This window comes from Trichomonas vaginalis, chromosome I (genome assembly GCF_026262505.1).
Source record: "Trichomonas vaginalis G3 chromosome I, whole genome shotgun sequence".
NCBI lineage: Eukaryota > Parabasalia > Trichomonadida > Trichomonadidae > Trichomonas > Trichomonas vaginalis.
Genome location: NC_067203.1, coordinates 3,168,775 through 3,188,346, shown reverse-complemented (window position 1 = coordinate 3,188,346; position 19,572 = coordinate 3,168,775). Strand labels below are relative to the sequence as shown.

The 19,572-nt window shown below is 34.0% G+C and overlaps 7 protein-coding genes and 4 pseudogenes across 11 annotated transcripts, besides 2 other annotated features; 1 reads left to right on the top strand and 10 right to left on the bottom strand.

Moving 5' to 3' along the window:
* Positions 1-19,572: part of a mobile genetic element that runs on past both edges of the window.
* TVAGG3_0920200 (uncharacterized protein) lies at positions 33-488 on the bottom strand (the record flags this gene model as incomplete). The annotated part of the gene is made up of 1 exon (XM_051252211.1): positions 33-488. One exon carries the CDS (start codon positions 486-488, stop codon positions 33-35), a length of 456 nt encoding a protein of 151 aa, XP_051077785.1.
* TVAGG3_0920190 (organellar and viral DNA polymerase type B) lies at positions 2,588-2,908 on the bottom strand (the record flags this gene model as incomplete). Its single annotated transcript, XM_051252210.1, has 1 exon — positions 2,588-2,908. One exon carries the CDS (start codon positions 2,906-2,908, stop codon positions 2,588-2,590), a length of 321 nt encoding a protein of 106 aa, XP_051077784.1.
* Positions 3,107-19,572: part of a mobile genetic element that runs on past the window's edge.
* TVAGG3_0920180 (uncharacterized protein) lies at positions 3,312-3,632 on the bottom strand (the record flags this gene model as incomplete). Its single annotated transcript, XM_051252209.1, has 1 exon — positions 3,312-3,632. One exon carries the CDS (start codon positions 3,630-3,632, stop codon positions 3,312-3,314), a length of 321 nt encoding a protein of 106 aa, XP_051077783.1.
* TVAGG3_0920170 lies at positions 7,826-8,400 on the bottom strand (annotated as a pseudogene). The gene has a single exon. A coding segment is annotated over exon 1 (575 nt).
* TVAGG3_0920160 lies at positions 9,458-10,516 on the bottom strand (annotated as a pseudogene). Its single transcript has one exon. A coding segment is annotated over exon 1 (1,059 nt).
* TVAGG3_0920150 (uncharacterized protein) lies at positions 11,702-12,166 on the top strand (the record flags this gene model as incomplete). The annotated part of the gene is made up of 1 exon (XM_051252208.1): positions 11,702-12,166. The coding sequence occupies one exon, from the start codon at positions 11,702-11,704 to the stop codon at positions 12,164-12,166; it is 465 nt and encodes a 154-aa protein (XP_051077782.1).
* On the bottom strand, positions 12,457-12,912 carry TVAGG3_0920140 (uncharacterized protein; the record flags this gene model as incomplete). The annotated part of the gene is made up of 1 exon (XM_051252207.1): positions 12,457-12,912. One exon carries the CDS (start codon positions 12,910-12,912, stop codon positions 12,457-12,459), a length of 456 nt encoding a protein of 151 aa, XP_051077781.1.
* Positions 13,630-14,571, bottom strand: TVAGG3_0920130 (organellar and viral DNA polymerase type B; the record flags this gene model as incomplete). The annotated part of the gene is made up of 1 exon (XM_051252206.1): positions 13,630-14,571. One exon carries the CDS (start codon positions 14,569-14,571, stop codon positions 13,630-13,632), a length of 942 nt encoding a protein of 313 aa, XP_051077780.1.
* Positions 15,186-15,910, bottom strand: TVAGG3_0920120 (integrase core domain containing protein family; the record flags this gene model as incomplete). Its single annotated transcript, XM_051252205.1, has 1 exon — positions 15,186-15,910. A coding segment is annotated over one exon (725 nt), but the record flags the coding sequence as incomplete, so codon positions are not given.
* On the bottom strand, positions 16,838-17,902 carry TVAGG3_0920110 (annotated as a pseudogene). The gene has a single exon. A coding segment is annotated over exon 1 (1,065 nt).
* TVAGG3_0920100 lies at positions 18,118-18,855 on the bottom strand (annotated as a pseudogene). Its single transcript has one exon. A coding segment is annotated over exon 1 (738 nt).

Below are 19,572 nucleotides of genomic sequence, written 5' to 3'. Positions count from 1 at the left end.
CTGAAGTCAAGCTTGAAAAATAAATGGTTCATTTACTCTGCTTGTTTGAAGTTGTCAAAATACTCTGTTATTTTTTCTTTCAGTAGCGGCAAATCTTCTTTGAAGGTAAGTATTGTACAACCTTTAATATCATAGTGTGTTTGAGGTAACGTATCTTGAACTATTTGTTTCACATCTTCATTTGGTGTCATTGAAATCGGTAAGTTTTCGCGATAGAACCAATTTCTGTCAGATTTGTAAATCTTAGCAAGGTCGTAAAAGCTTTTGTTGTTTCTTCTGACTAAATGCAACATAACCATATCTCTGTCTTCTTCATTTTCCATCTCTTCAGTATAAATCATATACTTATAGTTCTTTTCCTTTCCTTTTGGTACCGAACGTGGTATTCTTTTCTGTATGTTTTTGTCTTTGGATTCAATGACTTCATCTTTTGCTTGAAGTTTCTTTTCCATCTCTTCACGTTCTTGTCTATGAATTTCATCTAACATCATGAAAATATAACAAGCATAACGAGGTGAAGCCCACATTGCTACAGCATTTACTAAAAGTCTATGTACATAATATCCTCTCAAACCGTTTGGCAATTTTTCACGATTTTCGTACGGAATCTCGACCCTCGGTTTTCCGAGGGTCGCAAACATATGAGGAAATTCTTCTAAAAGTTCTTTTGTCTGCTGGTTTTCAAACCAATGATATGCTTGCTTTGTAGAACGAAGAGCATTCAAAATACTTTGCATTTGGTACATGTCATCTTTGACGAACGAATGAGACGTAACTGTTTGTTATACTGTATGTACTCATATTCTTCATTTATATCTTCATGAACGATAGCAGTTGTTGTTTCTCTGTTGTTGACATATCTGTCTTTACATACAAAATAAAAAAAATATTTTATAAAAAATTAGCGTTATTTTCTTACTTTCACAAAAGACCAAAAATAAACGCTTTACATGTATTTTTCAGCAACTTCGTCAAATAATTTTATAGCTTTATCTATCTCATCTACTTCAAACGTTTCTTTACCTTTCGTGGGAGCACCATACATTTTCTCAAACTTTTCAAGTAGTTCTGTTTCAGCAGCTCTCATATCGTTAACAAACACAACCTTGACTCTATTGACTGTACTGTCATATCTTTGAGTTATATTATATGTTCTTCCTATCTTATATCTCTTTGTATTGAAGTCCTTCGGTTTCTGAACGATGTAAAGTAAGCCTTCACTGCAAACGTTCCGTATATGAACCATATGTTATGAAGTTATATCCAACAACTGGGTCTAACCATAACAAAACTATTGGTATAAGACTTTTGTCGATGAGATATGCTGCAGTTCCATAGAATCTTACCGATATCATAAGCTCAGGATTTCTTGTCAAAATTTTCTGAGTAGAAGCAGTTCTAACCAGTCGTGGGATGTTTTCTTTCCAGATAGTGTTAGAATGTCTGACAAAGAATATTTGTTGTATTTCTTTGAGTATCTACGTTTAAATCACATATTCTAACCATTTTGGTGTCATTGTCTATCTTTCTAACTGTTTCAAACTCAGTGTTTGTTCATTTTCTGTCTTTACATACAAAATAAAAATTTTTTTTAAAAAAACTAACTTTATTTTTTCTATCTTGTATAAAAGATATGATTTCAGGGATTTTTTTTACGAAGTGCAAAAGTTCTCTTCGTCAAAAATAACAGTTATATAATGAAATTTGTCATTTTTTCACTGTTTTCATGTGTTTATGCAAGACCGAAAAAAAGTCGGTCTAGAGAAATTTCACTCAAAAATTCTTGTGTGCTTTTGGTTTTTGAACCAGTCGTCTGCGTGTTTGGTTTCTGGAGCAAAACATACTGTCAAAATACTTTGCATTTGGTACATATCGTCTTTGACCGAACGAATGAGACGGAGTTGTGTTAAACTGAACCCACTCGTATTCTTCATGAATTTTGTATAAAAGATATGATTTCAGGGATTTTTTTTACGAAGTGTCAAAGTTCTCTTCGTCAAAAAATAACAGTTATATAATGAAATTTGGTCATTTTACTCAGCAAAAATATATTTTAGGTGAAGAGGTGAGATCTCACCTCTTTTCTCACCTCTTTTCTCACCTCTTGAATTTTGTATAAAAGATATGATTTCAGGGATTTTTTTGACGAAGTGCAAAAGTTCTCTTCGTAAAAAATAACACAAATAGTGTATTTTAAACGAAGTGCAAAAGTTCTCTTCGTCAAAAAATAACAGTTATATAATGAAATTTGGTCATTTTTTCACTGTTTTCGAATGGAATCTCTTCCCTCAGTTTTTCGAGGGTAGCAAACATATGAGGAAATTCATGAAATTTGGTCATTTTACTCGGCAAAAATATATTTTAGGTGAAGAGGTGAATCTCACCTCTTTTCTCACCTCTTTCTCACCTCTTGAATTTTGTATAAAAGATATGATTTCAGGGATTTTTTTGACGAAGTGCAAAAGTTCTCTTCGTAAAAAATAACAGTTATATAATGAAATTTGGTCATTTTACTCAGCAAAAATATATTTTAGGTGAAGAGGTGAGATCTCACCCGTTTTCTCACCTCTTTTCTCACCTCTTTTTTTTATAAGCGTTTTACATGAATTGTACGATGTATATTTGAAATTCTAAACAATTTCGTAGCTTCTATTTCTTCTGTCAGTATGTCAAAAGTTTTCACAATATTGAATGTATCTTTATATTTCTTCTTGACATCTGAAAGAAGGAAATCGTCAGCAGTTGGATAGTTTTTGTTTAGAAATTCTAACATGTCCATTTTATTTTCTGCTGGTTTCTCTGCTTCTTTCTTTAAGTCAGCATAGTCGTTTCGCATACGTTCTATCTCTTTGACGGAGTAGTTATATTTCCTCATTGCTGCTTTACATTTAGAACATTGTGGGTTCATTTTAGCATTGTACATTGAAATTTGTCCTGCAAGTACAACTATAGCGTCAATGGTTTTCTTTAACTCAAAAGTTGCTGGTTTTATTTGTTCGTTCCATACTTTACCTCTTTTATCTTTATCTCTTATCTGCCATACACATTCAGCAACTAACGAAACAAAGTTGTCGTAGGTCTTAAACTCCTCCGATTTATATATGTCAGTTAGTATCCCTAAGTCGTGTATGGTGGCACTGCGTTCCACCTTACCCAATACTTGTGAATTTGACACTTTACAAAACCGTTAACGTATATTTTACAACACAAACGACAATACTAACTTAACCTTAAATATTTACAAAGCCGCCAACCACTTCACTTCACTAACGTTTTCACAAACGACTTCATTAATGTAAAAATAAACGTTCTCACTTACAAAAGTATTGCAACTCCTCCCATTGCTGTGCTTCACATAACAGCTCATAATCTTCTGACTCACTTTCTTCTTCATATAGGTCAAAATCACTGTCAAAATGAATGTTAGTAAGTTTTGACAAAGCTAATGAAACACGTTTACCGTTTGTATCGTATGCTTGTATAAACTTTCCATTCTTCATTCCTTCATAAACGCTCAAACTAACTTTACCCTTTATCCCTCGTATCTGATAGAATGTATTTTCACGAGGAACGAAGAACAAATTCTTGAACTCATGACCGTTGTAGTTTGTTATCTCAATAGTTTTCGTCATTTATATAAAAATAAAATAAAAAATTATTTAAAAATAAACTTAAAAATTAATGATATCACCACCCTCACACGTATGAAAACATAGCGCAAAAATAAATTTAGGTGAAGTGGTGAGATCTCACCTCTTTTTCACCTGTTTTTTCACCCTGTTGAATTCATTGCTTTATAACTCTCTTCCTTTCTCAACTCTTCTAACTTCTTCCTAAGTTCAGCAATGTTGTCCTCATGAAGTTTAATCTTTCTCAAAATTCCTTCTTTATCTAATGGTTGCTTTATCTTTCTAAACTGAACTCTACCATCCTTCATAGTATGAATGTAAAAACCTTCTGGAATAATTCCTGATTTAATGTATTCTACCAAAAACTTTTGTTTCATTGCTTCAGTGACTTTAGTCGTCATTTCAATCAAATAAAAATTTTAATATTAAATAAAAATAACGTTATTTTTTCAGTAAGGAAACGCAGAGTTTTACGATTTATTTGAGGAGTAGGTTCTGGTTTAAATGTTGGAGTCGGTTTAGGAGTTGACTTTTGAACAGGAGTTTGTACTTCCATAGGTTCAGGAGTTATTGAAGGTTTTTGCTTGTGAAGGCGTTGGTTTTGGCGAAGGTGTTGGAGTTTTTTAACTTCAGCTACTTCAGTATTATTTACAACATTTGCTTTATTTCTTTTCAACATCATTACTGCTCCTGCTGTAGCTAGCAAACCTAGTGGAGACCAATTTTATATAAGGACTTGACCAAATGCTATTTTGACAGGAGCTGGTGGAACACCTAACCTTGGTGAGACTGCTCTTTGCCATTGTGCAGCTCGTAAGAAATATTCAATAGGTTGCTCCATAATCGTTTGGTAAAGTTTGTTTCATAGATGGTGAAGGTTCGCGAGAGCTTGATGAAGAACTCATTTATAAGCTTTAAAAATAAACGTTCATCCTTTATTCCTCACTGTCGTCCGTGGCTAAGTTATAGTCATCTAATCTTATTATGGGATGCCATTAGCACGCACCTGAATGGCAAAGCAACAATCCCTCATAAATCCAATAAGTGGCTTTGGTACGTTTTCAGTTGCTAGTTCAATAGTCCTTTAACAGACAATTGTATGTTATTGGAGCAGTAGATGTTTGACCTTGCTGGAAGCAAAAGTCCACTTCTGTTGGAAAACCACATAAGAAATGTGTGTTGTCATAGCTATCCCATTTATGTTCCACACTACCATCATCCACCAATGACCTCATAACATCTTCATTAAATCCTATCATATCATTGTTTGTATTGCAGGCGTTCGCAACCATTTCATAAAATACAGGTCCATATGATTTTTCAGGTTCTGCAGGCATATTTCCATAAGCTCCCATGGAAAGCTGAAGAATTTAAACTTAGGGTTCTCAAAATTAACATAATAGTTGTCTTTCTTTCTAAATAGTGCCCAAATACTTTTAACATTAATAGGCGTATAAGCTGCTGTAAATGTTGCACTTGAACTATCTGTATTCTTGAGAATGAACCGTCCATAGGAATCCAATCCATAACTTTAACAGGAAAACATAAAGCCTCGTTTGTATAATGTTCTACAAGTTCTGTATAAATTAGGGTCTAAAGAGAATGACTTGGATGAATGAAACATTCATTAAAATCCATCTTTGTTCGAAATAGTTGCTGGGTTACAGTTGTAATAGTAACTGTTCCACTAGCTTCTACTGCCTTCGTTATCATAGTGAATGGTTCATTCCATGGAACAAATTATTTGTCGTGGATTTGAATCTGAAGCAAATGCAACTTTAAGAGTTGGATTGAAAGCAATGATATCATTTACAGATATAGATGTGCATTGTAAGCGTCGCTACTGAACTTTACTTTAAGCTGAATGTTTCCTGCAAAAGCTGGAAATCGAATAGCTTTCTAATGGAAGGAATCTTCTAACAGGAATTCTTAAACGAAGCTTAAAATCAAATGATATTTCCTGCTGTAATTGGACCACTAACAATTTGTCCTGTTCTGCATGTTCCCGAATGACTCCATACATCTTCATGTCGAGTCTTTGAGAAAACATCTACTTTCTTTATTTGTTCGGTAGTTTGTGAGTTTGAAGTTATATATGCTTCTTCTCTTGCGTTGTCTTGAGAATATACGATACGACCATTTGCAAGGATTTGATATCCAGCAACTGCATAGAAAGCGTCATCGAAACCAATCCAAAATCCTGGTGGGTTTGTTTTATTGAACCTGAACCAAATTTCTTTATCTGCAATAAATTGACCTTCCATTTTATACGTAATGAATGTATTGTAAAGGTCCAACATATTTTCACCAGGAGGTGAGAGATTGAATGTTACCCATGTGTTATCTTTAGCAGTTCCAGGTTGTGAATCTTGCGTCAGAATATTTTCTATTAGTGTCACAATTTGAACTGCATTGTCTATGATATCGAAATATGAGCGAATCTGATGAATATGCTCTGCTGGAGTAAATTCGTTTAACTGTTCGTTCTGCATGTATTTACTTCAGATAAAAATATCTATTTACTTCATTATTCTCACTCTTCTTCTTGGCATTCGTGGTGGAAGTTGTTTCTTGACATTTTCAATGAACTGTACATTCTCTTTTGTCTCAACTTCTTTCACTGGTTCAGGGTTCTTTGACTCGGTTTGCTTTTCAATGAAATTCACGAACTTTGCAATAAGCTCTTGGTTCGTTATTGAAAGTACATCTTTCTTTTCTTCTGTTCTTTTGGGCTCAGTTTGAACAGAAGGTTTTATATGGGCTTCGCCCTCGGTGCCATGCACCTTAATGTTGTCGCTTTCTGGCATTCGCTAATGGAACCTTTCTTTTCTTACGTATATTTACCATCTTTACTCTGACTTACGTAATAGAAAATGTTGTATTCCTCTTGCGTCATTTAATATAATAGACTCTCGCTCTGATTTTGACAAGCTCATTTTACAATCGTTAAAGTTTTAATTTTGTTTTTTATCTGCAGTCAAATGACTCAGACAAGCCCTACGGTCAAGACCCAAAGGGGTCATAGATGTTGAAGCATTAAAGAAAGAAATTCGTGAGCAAATTTTATCCGAACTGAAGGAACAAAAACAAGAACAAAAGCCAGAGAGACCAAAGAGAAAACTTAGTGAAAAACAACTTGCTGCATTAGCTGCTGGAAGACAAAAGAACCCACGTTGCTGCGAAAAAAGCTAGAGAAGAAGCTGAAGCAAAAGCTAAAGAAGCTGAAGTGAAGAAAAGTAAATGGTTTATTTTTATCCGAATTAAATGTATAGACAAATACCTTTAACTGTTGCGTTCAGTAGTGAAAACCCTGACGTCAAAATAAAGGGGAACAGAAGTAACGTTTAAGTTTCAACAGACTGGATTTGAACATAAATGAAGAGAAGTACATTGGCATAACATCTATGTATATAACACGTGCTTTTAGAAAGGTTGACTTTATACTTCAAGTCGAGATAGAAAATGACGAACAGTCTTTAAGCGCCCAAAACATTCACATATACAAATACTTTAAAGACGATACAACATTGTTGCAATGTATGATTTCATTTAATGAGATGTTCGAGAAAAAGTTCAACATTGAAGTACAAACTTTACAGCCTTTACGTGAGTTTCTTGCACAACTGAAGGAAGAAGGTAGTCGCCACAACTTATAGACTTTCATTATGAATTTAATGAAAATGAAGATGGAACTCATGACTGTCAGTTTGTTATATATTCACCATTCAATGAAGTAGCTAAAAAGAAAGAAAATCCATTACGTATAAGGTTTCAAATCTCTGAACCCAATGATGATTTCAAGAATGTTTTTCAATTATGATGCAATGCTTCCGAGGAAAAATGAATTTTCAAAGATTGTAACACCTGGTATTTGGGATAGAAAGCAAGCTATATTAATTCAAACTTAAGTAAGGAGTTGAAAATGAGTTCATTGGTCATACAAGAACTTCACCACTTCCTAACCCTAAATATTATAAATTAACTGGCTTCAATCGTGAGTTTTGATAGACATGTTCTCCACTCATGACCATAACTGCCCAGTTTCTTACCTCCAGACCATAAGGACTGTCTCTATATTGAAGCACAACTCTTAAACTCTACCATCGCAGTATTGTAAATGACCACATGGGCTTCGCCCTTGCCGCTAGTTTTATTTTTATCACGAATGACCTCATTGCTGACAAAAATAAATGACCTCAGAACTTCAACTTACGAATAAAGCTTGTTTTAGTCGTTATTGAGAAGTTAAACTTTCAGCAAAGCAAGGACTAGAAGACTTACATAAGTCAAATCCAATCTCTTGACCATCATGAAGTGCTTTGTAAAGTTTCATTAAACTGAAGCTCAGAGTCTTTGTCATATTTCCAACAGGTATGTGAATGTTCTTATCTTCATTGTAATAGCATTGTATAGCTTCAGGAAACATTTCATTAGCTGTTAAAGCAAGGACGTCTTGTTTGACACCTTTGCAACGTGCATGGAATGCAACTTCATTTAAATCGTTAGTGAGTAAGTCTATGTAGGTCTTCTTTCCACAAAATATTGACTTGTATGCTAAACTTTGTTTTCCAGGTGTTATTTCTGCGAAGTCAGAATGAAATTGACCAAGGTTCTTTCCTATAAGTTCGCGACCGTATCTCTTCTTAAACTCTGCTGCAAGCTTTGGTATATCTTCATTGAAAATATGCATGCTATCACAGTCCTGGTAAAATATTTGAAGTCCCATATCTTCAGCAGTACAGAATACTTCACACATTATTCTCTTCGACATTGATAGAATATTTACACCAAGTGGACAGAAGTTAAAGTGTCTGCAAATGCTTTTCGTTAGCTTGAAAATAGTTTTATCTGAACCATCCAAACCTTCAACTTCACTATATGGTTGTAGTTTCTGATGGCATATCTTATAGCATCTTTGTCATCTACTATGGTTATTTTTGACTCAATAGGAGATAGAATAGTTTTGCCATAAATACTGTTCAGAATGAGCTTTATATTTTCTTGTAAAGGATTTCCTTCTTTCTTATACTTTAACCTTAACTTAAACAATTTCTTAACTTCATCTCTTATTCTCATATCTCTGTTTCCATCGTAATAGTATCCTTGCAACACTTCACATTTGACACCTTGATATTTTATGAGGTCTTGTAATGTTATATGGTCAACATACATTAAACAGCAAGTGTTTGAACTTCTGGGAACGTTAAGTTCTGGATTTAGTTCAGGGTCACAAACTATTAAAGGAAAGTGTCTATGTATTCCAATCTCTGTTATCTTAATGAGAACAAAGAAGCCAGACATAAACTTTTCACCAATGGGTTCCTTTTGGTCGTCATCGAATAAATGTCTCATGAGATACTCTGTGCTTAACATCTCATCCTTCAATACTTTTGGAATTCCTTCTAAAGTATAAAGTCTCGCGATAGCTGAGGGATATAATGAAACAGCATCGAAGTCAGCAATGAGTTTCTTTTCGCTCTTTTGTTTCATGTTATCTGACAGCATACATCTTCCACCTTGAATACAGCGTGAAATAAATTCTCTTGGTTTATTTGAGAGGTCATATAAATTTCCATTCGGGAAGTACACTCTGTTCTCAAACAATTTGTTAGCAATTGAACAAATACTAACGTAGTCATATACGTTTAAATCAAACTCTTTCAATAAGTCATTGCGGAACTTTACAAAACCTTCTCTTAAAATTCTTACATCTTGTTTGCAGTAAAATGTGCTATATTTTTCTAAGTCGAAATGGTTTTCATCTATTCTGCAACCTTTGATGGAATCTATGTTTTTCATGAATGTATCTGCATCCCGGATAAACTTACAAGCTTCAGAAATGACACCAGTTCTGTTGTCATTTGCTAACAAAGTACTGCTGTAGTAGTTATATGGAAATACTTCTTTCGGTCCTGTTTGTAAGTTAAACATAGCAGGAAATAGTTTAAGCTTCTTATTTATAACACTGTAAGAGTCTTTTATAATAAGTGCCCTTCCTTTATATAAGCCAGTTATTTGCATTGTTCGTGAACCTTTAATGATGGGAGTTCCTTTCACTTCTGTCATGTGTCTTAAGATGAAGTTTATATCATAGCTGAGGTTATGGAAATATATTAAACTCTTGTCAGGAAGTCGTTCCAAAAATTCTGTTGCACAGTTCTGACCCCAAATGCTTTCACTCACTGAACCATCTTCACTGTCGTAACATATGTTAAAAGCTTTATGAAAGCCATCGTACTACACTCAAAGTCAGCAAAGAAAACGTGCTCAGGAATGAACTTGCACTTATTTTTATTTACTTCTTTTGACTCGGCTTTCTTCTTCAGTTGTACACAATACTTTGGAGCATATGTCAAATCTTTAAATGGTGCAAGGTTCTGTTTATATAAGTCAGTCGTATATGTGAAAAGTTCTCCATAAGAAATAGGTTCGAAATATTTGCACTCCCACAATGTTTTCATAACATCCCATAGCGGTGTAGTTCTATCCATGCGAACTACATATTTGTTCTCTCTCATTGTATATATTTTCATCTGTTTCTCAATGTTCATTCCACCACAAGCTTTGAGAATTTCTTTATAGTTTCGAATGAAATATGTTGTCATTGGAAGTCTTTCATTTAACATGTAGTGGTCTTCAACAAGAAGTAAGTCAATAGTTCGAACAGTTTCACATTCTTTTGGTATGTATCTCTTTATTTCATTATGTCTTGAGTCATTGAAGTAACCAATGGTAACATTAAATGCTATACCTGTTGCGTCAGAAATTTCTTGTACTTTACTTTGAGGAAAGTCTCTAACACGAATGACTTCTCTCATGTGGTCAATAGTTTCTTCATTTACTCCAGCCTGAATGCAAGCATAAACGAAGCAGTTATCTTCTGTCATAAGTGTTGCAGTTCTTTTGTTCAGTTCATTGAAGATTTGGTAGCGTTCAAGATTTATAGGTAATGTGCAAAGATACTTCCAGAACTGACCGCTTCTTTCTTATAAAACTTCTTTTCACCAAGGATTTCATTCCAGAAGTCATCTATATCTTGTTTATCTCCTGTTTGTTTAAGTCTGTTCAATAATCTTTTCTGTCTTTCTGTCAGTGTGCTTTCATCTCTATATGGTCTCTTTTTTGGTTTGCCTTTCTTTACATCTGACATCGTTAAGCCTTCATATTCTGTTAAATCATACATCTTTATTTCGGTAAGATTCTTTATGTTTGTCAAGAAGAAGTCATAGTGCATTTCAACAATACCTGCAGCATTTGCTTCTATCTCTGATATAAAGTTCTCCTTCAAGAGCTGATGTAGTAATGTTCCAATATTATTGAGGTTTAACGTAGAACATTCATACTTTCCACCAAGTTTATAACATACCATCCATCTTTGTTGGGAGTTTATTTTAATTTTCTCTAAGAGTCTCATGAAAACCTTACCGAAATGTTTGTGTAAGTAGTCTCTGTTTGGTTCATCTAAAGCTTCGATGTTAAAGTCAATGAGTCTATTGCCTGACTTCACATTTCTCTTCCTATTCTCTTCATCTTTCTTTAACCATCTCTCACCTTCTTTTGGTTTGTCGTCAATGGAACGAATGACATCGTTAGCTTTACGAACTTGTTCTATAGCACTTTTAAACATCTCTCTTCTCTGTTGTTTCAGTGTGTCGTCTCTTCTTCTTGTTTCACCAACGTTTGCATTTGTTATGTCAAACATTTCTCTCTTACTTCATGAGGTATTGAACGTCTATGATATAAGTCAATAGCAACGTCATTTAAAGGAAATGCTCTTGCATGACTTCGTCCTCGCCGCGTTGCGGCTTTATGAACTCATGAATTCTATCATAAGTTATTTCACCATTGTAGTCATTGAGGATGTCAGCGAGTGCCTTTTTGTTTGTTGCGTAATGCTTTGCACATCTATGTTAGCTTCTGTAAGAAGTTGTTTTATTTCCGAGTGTTCTAACTTAGACAACTTCCGATACATCTTTAGTAGGAAATAAAAAAATATTTTTTTGAAAAAATTAGATTAGATTTTTTAAAGTTATTTTTCAAAATAATTTAATATTTTTATTTTAATGAAACACATGCAAGATTGCAAGTTCTTTTCATACAATGCTCTCGCTACTGCCATCAAGAATGAGTTCAATAATGCTTCAAATGTTAATATTATCTTTAACAAGAAGTTTGTGAAAGAATCTAAGTTTGGTCAGTATGTCAGACCATTAGCTATCGTCATTGACCGCAAACGTTATACTTCACAAGAGTTAGCAGTAGTTTTGAAACAAAAGAGTTTCTTCGTGAATGTCAAAGATACTCATTATACTGTCATAAAGAACTCTAACATTGACTTCTTCAGTATTGCTTTAAATCTTTCCGAACAGAAAGAATATAAGAAGGGTGAAACAAATGTGAAATATTATCCTTCATCTCTGAAGACAATAACGAACAAAGATGTTATACAGAAATTCTTACCAAAGGTTGAAGAAGCTTCTATTGACATTGACGAAGGAAGTGAAATGGTTGAAGAAATTGACTCTGAAGCTATTTAAGCAAAAATATATTTTTGGTTAGTCTTCATATGGATATTTTACAACAATTCCCCAATGTATAAACTTTTCATACGCTTTTTCATAAGCTTTATATACCTTCAGAAATTTTGCATAATCTTTAGAAGCATTTAGATATTGTTTAAATGCTTTGTATGTCTTCAGAAATTTTGCATAATCTTTTACATGTTGTTCGTTCTCTTCTTCTGTCATGAGTTCCGAATATTCTAAATTCATGTTCTTTCATATGAGATAAAATTTTATAAAAAAAATAAAATTAGCTTAGATTTTTTTCATTCTTCCTCTTTGAAGTTGTCGAAATATTCTATTATCTTTTCTTTCAGTAATGGTAAGTCTTCTTTGAATGTAAGTATTGTGCAACCTTTGATGTCATAGTGTGTTTGAGGAAGAGTATTTTTGACAATTTCCTTTATTTGCTCATTCGGTGTCATTGAAATCGGTATGTTTTCACGATAGAACCAGTTTCTGTCAGATTTATATATTTTAGCTAAGTCGTAAAAGCTTTTGTTGTTTCTTCTGACTAAATGCAACATAACCATATCTTTATCTTCTTCTTTCTCCATCTCTTCAGTATATATCATATACTTATAACTCTTTTCCTTTCCTTTTGGTACTGAACGTGGTATTCTTTTCTGTATGCTTTTGTCTTTGGATTCAATGACTTCATCTTTTGCTTGAAGTTTCTTTTCCATATCTTCACGTTCTGCTTTATATAGTTCATCTAACATCATGAAAATATAACAAGCGTAACGAGGTGAAGCCCACATTGCTACAGCATTTACTAAAAGTCTATGAACATAATATCCTTTCAAACCAGGAGCCAAATTCTTGCGATTTTCGAATGGAATCTCTTCCCTCGGTTTTCCGAGGGTAGCAAACATATGAGGAAATTCTTCTAAAAGTTCTTTTGTCTGTTGGTTTTCAAACCAATGATATGCTTGCTTTGTAGACTGAAGAGCATTCATTATACTTTGCATTTGGTACATGTCATCTTTGACCGAACGAATGAGGCGAAGTTGTTTGTTATATTGTATGTATTCGTATTCTTCATTAATGGCTTCATGAACGATAGCAGTTGTTGTGTTCTCTAATGTTGTCATTACTGTCTTTACATACAAAATAAAAAAATAAATAAAAATAAAACTAACTTTATTTTTCTAACTAATGAAATTCATTATTTTTGTTGCTGAATTCAATAAAAATATATTTTAGGTGAAGAGGTGAGATTTCACCTGTTTTCTCACCTAATTTTTCACCCCAGTTATTTTATAAGTGTTTTACATGGTAAACGTTATTTTTTAAATTTTGTGAAAACTCAACGGTTTGACACATGCCCTAAAAATTATTTTACTCAGAATTTTGTTGCTGAATTCAATAAAAATATATTTTAGGTGAAGAGGTGAGATTTCACCAGTTTTCTCACCTAATTTTTCACCCCAGTTATTTTATAAGCGTTTTACATGAATTGTACGATGTATATTTGAAATTCTAAACAATTTCGTAGCTTCTATTTCTTCTGTCAGTATGTCAAAAGTTTTAACAATGCCGAAAGTTTCTTTATACTTCTTCTTGACATCAGATAATAGGAAATCGTCAGCTGTTGGATAGTTTTTGTTCAGAAATGCTAACATGTCCATTTTATCTTCTGCTGGTTTCTCTACTTCTTTCTTTAAGTCAGCATAGTCGTTTCGCATACGTTCTATCTCTTTGACGGAGTAGTTATATTTCCTCATTGCTGCTTTACATTTTGAACATTGCGGATTCATTTTTGCGTTATACATTGAAATAAAACCAGCTAAAACAACTAAAGCGTCAATTGCTCTCTTCATCTCAAACATAGCGGGTCTTATTTGTTCGTTCCATACTTTGCCTCTTCTATCTTTATCTCTTATTTCCCAAACACATTTTGCAACTAATGAAACAAAGTTATCGTATGTCTTAAATTCTTCGGATTTGTAAAGGTCAGAAATATTTTTATAAACCATGTCGCAATCTTTGTCCATAACTTTATGGTTGCAATGAAAACCAAGGAATTCATAGTTTACTTTACGTATGAACTTCTTTATTTCTACTGAGTCAGTTGGTTTCACTTCTATTTCATCGAATTCAGGAATAGTTAGTTTTTGCTGCTGAATTTCAGGCAATTTGGGTAAATGGTCAATAATGTCCTGCATGTCATAAAGATACTGTTCATTTGTTTCATCTTTCGCACTACAGTCTAAATTACTTGTTAAAAGTTCTTGCTTAATTCTTTGTATTTCTGTCTCAAAAGTATATGAAGAAGGAATAAAGCTTTTCATCTCTACTAACATAGATGTAGGATTCATGACTAGCGAGTTTGGTGCTGTAGTTGTTTGAATTGTTGTTGTGCCGATTGTTGAAATCATATCTTTTATACAAAATAAAAAAATAAATAAAAATAAAACTAACTTTATTTTTTCTATCTTAAGGAAATTCATGAAAATTCACGAGAAAGCAAAAGCAATCTGAGCCGCTAAGCGGTGAGGGTGAAAAAACATGTGAGAAAGGAGGTGAGAAAACAGGTGAAAAAGGAGGTGAGAAAAGAGGTGAGAAAACAGGTGAAATCTCACCTCTTCACCTAAAATATATTTTTGTCTGATTTACATCTAATGAAAAAGTTTAGAAGAATTTTCTTATTCTTTCTGGCATATTTTTGTCTTTCCAGTACTCCCGCTCTAATGGTCCCAGATGTGTTGGCTTCGACTCTCTCAAGTTCTTAGATGGTATAACATCTTCAACGCCTCCTTCATATCTTACTTTATAAGTGTCATCGTTTATGTTATAGCCAAGTATTTCAATAACCACTCCTCGCTTTGCTTCGTCAATGGTTTCAGCAAGTTTGCCATTACTACTTTCAACTAATTTATGACGAGGGTAAAATGCTATGGAGTCGTCAGCAGCTTTTATAAGATATCCATTACCTTGCGTAGAGTCTACGATATAATAGTTTCTACTTAACCTTAAACGTTTCTTTGTCAACGGTTTGTCGTCAAGAACTACACGAACTTTTGTACCAGGAATGAGGGTAAATTGTGTTGAATTTCTGATATTTTGTGTTTGGCTTCGTTTCTTTTGTATATACTTTTCTTCTTGTTGTTGTGTCATTGAATTTGGTGTATGTCCTGTTGTAGAATGTGTTGAGGAATTATATACTTCGAGAAAGTGTTTCATTGTTTCTTCGGTAAAGTCTCGCTCTTGGTTTAAATCTCTGAGAGTCCTTATGAAGCGGTTTATGATGCCAAGTATGTTATGGTTATGGTCTTCAGTAGTGTAGTGAGTTATGTTATGCTTAATGAGAAATTCTGTGATTTCATTACTGAGGTATGCACTGTCTTGGTCTGATGTTAAAGTACTTGGGCTATGTTCTGCTACAAACTTTTGTAAAACTCTTAACACTTCATGAGTTCCTTTATTTTTCATTGGATATGCATATGCTTTACGAGTGTTAACATTTATGAAGATGAGGAATAGTTTATGTCCTCCTTTTCTGCTTTGAATGAGAGTGTCAAATTGGTATGCGTCAGGAGTGTTGGAGTAAATTGGTAAAAAGTAGTCGTAAGGGTTTATTTTTGTTTGATGTACAACATTTTTGTCAAAGAACCTTTTCACTTCAGCTCTGTTAGTAAATCCCCAACTCTTTGCAGCTTCATTGAACTTCTTAAATGACCTCCATGGATGTTGTTCGAATACTTCTTTCAAGCTCATTTATGTAAAGTTAAAGATTTTATTCTAGGCTCAAGCGCGTTCATTGAACGCGGTACCATGCGAATATAGTCACAAATGGTGGCATATAATCTTCACCCGAGCCTGTTGGATTTGTTGTGAAAGTGTGTGAATGATTTCCTGTGGTTCCACAGAAAATACCTGTGCTTGAATCTACTGGGTCACTTGAAATATCATATCTATGCATTCCCTGTCTATCCGAACCTGCTGCAAGATTTGTATAACCTCTTTTTTGTTATTGAATGTGAATGACTACCTGTTGTGTTTGTAGTTCCTGTATGAGTGTGCGGTGGAAGGTTTGCTTCTTTAATTTTCTTCGAAACCACCTGTTTGCTTTGAAGAGTTCGCACAGTATAAGAATTTATCTACAATCTGCTCCCAGTACCGAAACCCAGAACTGTTTGCTGATTTATTGAGTTCATTGACGTATAAATAGAGCCTGCAGGATATAATGTTTGAAGTATTTCAGTCTTTAATGTTTGAAGCTCTGTTTTGTCAGCTTCTTGTCATATAAATCTTGAGCAGTGAATTTAATATTATATTCATCCTTCATGACATAAACATCTTACATCTAATGTTTCTCATCGTCGTTATGTCGTCATCCGATGTTAAACCTTGTGGAAAGTTAGGAGGTTTTACAATATAATGCATCCCCACCAGTTTCTTCAACCGTTCCTTCAATACTTTCTATAGCAACAGTTGTAAAACTTGTATGTGTATGGTTCTTGTCAGCTTTACTGTCTAACATTGCTGGTAGTTCATGGGTTTTCAAAGTTTCTGGCATGACCTTCAATGTTCATACATTTACTATTTAAGGAGTTTTAGTGTATCTTTTACGCTTGTACTTGGATTCTCTAAAGGTGCACTTGAACCAAGGGTATAGTTCAATATTATGTCGTCTGCTCTAACAGTAGTGAAGAATTTATGTGTATGGTTTCTTGTCGGCTTTACTGTCTAATGTAGCTTGAAGTTCATTTATATCGGAGATGTTGTGTTTATGAGATTTCTAAACTTTGTTCATTGCTTCGAGTTCAACTTTGTCAGCTTTACTTTTAATAGCATCTTCAAACGTTATTTTTGACTTAACTCTCAAAGTAAATCTTGGTTCAACTAATACACCTTTAACAGAGAAAGTAGAGGCATAAATTTCATCGTTATAACTAAATGCTTCTGGTGCTTTACCCGTGTCATACTGTACAGTACAGCTTATGTCATAACCTTTAGCACGAATGTATTTATATCTTCTTTCATTGGGGTCTTCCGTCTTCACTTCTTCAGTTCGTGTTAAATATCCATGGTAGTCCGTTATAATCTGTTCGTCTGAAGTTATATAATGAACGTGGTTTTTATCTGCTTTTTCGGCTAATTTCTCTTCTATCTCATTTATTTCAAGTTCATGCCTACCACCACCTCCCGAATAAGTATTTTTCTTCAGCTCTTGAAGAACGTCCACTTCGCCATCTTTGGTGTCAATAATGAGACTTTGTGTTAAAACCTTTCCTGTCTTAATGGATGTTTGTAAAACTTCTTCTTCACCGTGTTCGGGGTCATGGTCGTCATCATATCTTGTGAAATCAGAGATGTTGTCATACATTAAGCATATCTGTCTCAAAAGTTCTGCTATTTGAAACTGGAACGAAAGATATACAGAACTTTCATCATCTCCTAAAGTCAAGTCTGCTTTCTTAAGTATTTCTTGAATGTATGCAATGAGAACAGAGTACCTTGGAAAATATTCGAACAATATTTCATTAGCTGTTGGTTTTGGTGGTTCTTCTGGAGTTTCTGTTGTTTCAGTTCCTTCTGTAGGTTCTGTTGGAGTTTCTGCATCTCTTGACTTCAATGCTCTTGCTCTCAAAGACCTAAATGTTAGAGCACCGGGTTTTATAAAGGACTTTATAAATGCTTTAATAGTTCCTGGTAAGTTATTGTTAGCATTAAGTAAGTTCCTTATGCTTCCATCATGTACGCCATAGCACTATGTAAAAAATCTATACTTTTCTTGTAGTCAGCAATAGACTGACTGTGATTTTTTAAAGATTTGTCAATACCTTTAAGCCAATCTTCATGCATGTCTGATACTGAGCCAAGAATATCATTTGCTTCCTTTAGTGTATTTTGTGCTTTTCGTAAAGTATCCAATCCCGTACGTGCATTGTTTGCTATACGTCTTACAGTATCTATTTGACTCCTTGTTTCTTGCATCCAACCAGATAAAGTTTTAATAGTATCCGAACCATTTGAAATGAAGTTCAAAGCATTTTTAACGTCATCTAAAGCTTCTTCACCAAGTACTGCCATATCTTTCCGATTTGGTATTGAAGAACTCCATATGAAGCAGCTGTTAAACCAGTATTTATAAGGTCCCATATCCATGATTTAGCAGTTTTTCCATCCTTTCCATCCTTTCCATCCAAACCGTTTTCGCCTTGAGGTCCTTGTATTCCTTGTATTCCTTGTATTCCTTGTATTCCTTGTGGTCCTTGTGGTCCAGTGTCACCCTTCTCTCCTTTCAGTTCATCTTTATGTTCGTTATAATATTCTAATGTCATAAGGTGTACATCATTACTGCTACCAGCAACGCCGAGAATTTGTTTCTCATTCATGACTAAATTCTTTAGGCATTTAATGTTGTCGTCAAATCGAAAGCTCTTTAACAATTCAATGAGAACATTCAGTACTTTCACTAATGAGGCATCTACTGTAGAATTTATATATTGCACCGTTCCATCATTTATGATAGGAACTTTACTTATTGTAATGAATGGGTCATAAGTGTTAAAAGTATCGAAATCAATGACTTTTTTAGTTTTTCCATCGTCAATGACTAAATCATTGCCTTCAATGGTTAAAGTTGAGTTTTCGTTTACTAGTTCATGTGCTCTTCTTGCTTCATTTGTTTCATACGCATATGCAGCAATAGTCATATTTAATGAGAATAAAATGTTGTTCTATTTGCAAAGTACAGACCCAAACGAATACGGGACAGTAAAGCTACAAACAAACTTAGGTCTTCAGAATGAAGCACTTGCTTTCAGAGTTGTTGACTTCAATACTATCGCAACTTTTGTCATAACAGATGAAACAGATTTCATAGAGATTGAAATAGATGACAAAAGAAGTTTTATAACATTTCCTAACAGAGCAGAGTATAGAATAGATAAAATTGCTGGAGTCATAGATACTCTCATAAATGAAGAAACTATTAACAACATAGATGTCGAACTCTCTTCTGAGGGAACATTGAAGTTCAGTAGCAAGAAAGAGTTCAAGATAACACGAATGAGTCATAGAGTACAACTTCTTTTGGGAGCATACCATATGACATTTCCTTTGAAAAGTGTTGACAAACGATGAGATGAAATCTGTTCCATACGTATGTTATGGTAATTGTTTGTACATTGAGTCTAAAATAGCTAATGTCACAGGCATTTCAGGAGTTAATAGTAAAGGTTCAGTAGAATATAAATCTTCTGTTATGCAGTCAATTCAATGTTCATTCCAAACGTTCCTGTCATAGCAACTCATTTAGGTAAATGGGTTCGCATTAGTCCTCATAATTTGAAAGACATGCAATTCAGACTAGTTGACTTTCAGGGCGAGCCTGTAGAACTGAAGGCACCAGTGCGAATGACTGTTGAAGT